The 1,876-nt window shown below is 52.9% G+C and overlaps 1 protein-coding gene across 2 annotated transcripts in view; it reads right to left on the reverse strand.

The window, feature by feature from the left end:
- RUNDC3A (RUN domain containing 3A) overlaps window positions 1-1,876 on the reverse strand; it is a 21,781-nt gene that overhangs the window by 5,760 nt on the left and 14,145 nt on the right. For both annotated transcript variants that reach the window (XM_014516990.2, XM_006017849.2), the window contains one exon: window positions 711-791. In XM_014516990.2, the coding sequence (XP_014372476.1) occupies window positions 711-791 (81 nt within the window). The remainder of the gene's footprint in view (window positions 1-710; window positions 792-1,876) is intronic.

A 1,876-nucleotide genomic window follows, 5' to 3' on the forward strand; every position in this document is an offset into this window, starting at 1 on the left:
GCCCCCAGGGTTGGAAAGAATAATCTTACAGAGGGGTTACTGCACAATGCAGCTACATCACTGTACAGCCTCCTTGCTGCATTTTGGGGCTTGCCCAGCTGAACGTGTCAGGCAGGAACAATAGCTCCCAGCTTTTACCACCAATGCTGCACAAAGGAAGTCAGTACCACTGCCTTCATTTTACAGGAGGGAAAGCTGAGGCCCATGGAAGGGTAAAGTGACTTCCCAAGGTCACCTAGTGATAGAGCTGGAACTTGAACCCATGGGCAAAGCCTGAGCTACCCTACCTTCCTCCATGGAGCACAGTCTCAATACATAATGATGCCAAGGGCTGTAGCAGGCCAGCCATTGTGCGATATCACAAAGACGAGGAATCCATGAGAGGGAGAAGCTGCTGCTGCTGCCCAGCCTCTCTCATGATGAGCAGCATGTTCTGGTGGGCAATGGTCTCTGCCTGGCGCCCTGGAGCCCTCCTACCTATGCTCTGCCACTGGCATGGTATGGGCAAACCCCTTCCTGCCCCTGTCTGTTTCAGCAGCAAGCACTTGAAGGCAGGGGCTGCCTCTCTCCGTGTGGCTTGACACACCCAGTAAGGGTCCGGTCACTAGGTACTGAACCCCAAAGCCTGAGGGTGCTGAGCTCCTAGGCACTGCCTCCCACAAGCAGACTGCGGATGACACATACTGAATCCTCAGGTCCCAGTGAGTTACCTCTGTGTAAACTTCAGGTACGGGGTATAGTCAATGACCACAGGGCTTTTTCCATCCATTACTTCCCCCTTCAGGCAGAAACTGAAAGAAACAAGGTGAAAAGGAGATTCAAGGAAAATGGATTGATTACCCAGGCCCCAGAGCTGCCAGCTGTGAGCTGGGAACATTTTGCTACGGATCTAACTCTACCCCTAACCCCACCTGCCAAGAGGAAGGAGCAGGCCTGAAGGCAGCCGGAGAACCCCCTGCTCCTGCACTGCTCCTTTACCCCTGCTCCTGCACTGCTCCTTTACCAACAAGAGGAGCAGTGCAGGAGCCTTTATGACAGGGGCGGGCAATTATTTTGGGCAGAGGGCCGCTTACTGAGTTTTGGCAAGCCATCAAGGGCTGCATGACAGGCAGCCCAGGGCAGATAAATATTAATTTTCTAAATTTTTTCGGGGGCCCTGTGGGCCAGATAGAATGGCCTGGCAGGCCACATCCAGCCCCCAGGCCGCATTTTGCCCGCCCCTGCTTTATGAGCACTAGCACTGACTATTGCAATCCAGCCTCTCCCAGCTGGAGGCACTGTATCAGACTCTGTGAAATCAGTGGCTGTGGGGGTGCTGGAGCATGCCTCTGATGGGTATACTGGCGTGGGTGGTCCTCACACACGTAGCATTTCCTCATTTCATAGCAGCTAGCCCAGGGTAGGGGGCTGGGCAGAGCTCTTGGCTGTGGGGCTGAGACCATGTAAGGAACAAGGCTGATTTTCTTGTTATAGATGGGGCAGATGCAGATGAAGGGGGCCCAAGTGAAAGTTTAGGAAGAACTTTTTGACTAGACGGTGGTCAGGCATTGGAACAGGCTACCTAGAAGAGTTGTGGAGTCTCCATCCCTGGAAGTTTTCAAGAGAAGGTTAGATACTTGGGTGGGATGGTTTATTCTGGGAGGACCCTGCCCTAAGCAGGGGGCTGAACTAGATGGCCTCATAAGGTCCCTTCCAGCCCTGCTTTCCTGTGATCCTATGATCCAATTACTAGCCTGTTTTCAGTCATTTCCAACTTGGCAAAACTTTAATGGCTAGACTGGAATCCCCTCTGCTGGAAGTGTCTGCCACAAGCTCCTTGCTTTTCTTTTCTCTTGGGCAACTTCAGCCTGAATGGGCTCGGCCATTTCCAGGAATG

This window comes from Alligator sinensis, unplaced genomic scaffold (assembly GCF_000455745.1).
Source record: "Alligator sinensis unplaced genomic scaffold, ASM45574v1 scaffold444_1, whole genome shotgun sequence".
Classification (NCBI taxonomy): Eukaryota; Metazoa; Chordata; order Crocodylia; family Alligatoridae; genus Alligator; species Alligator sinensis.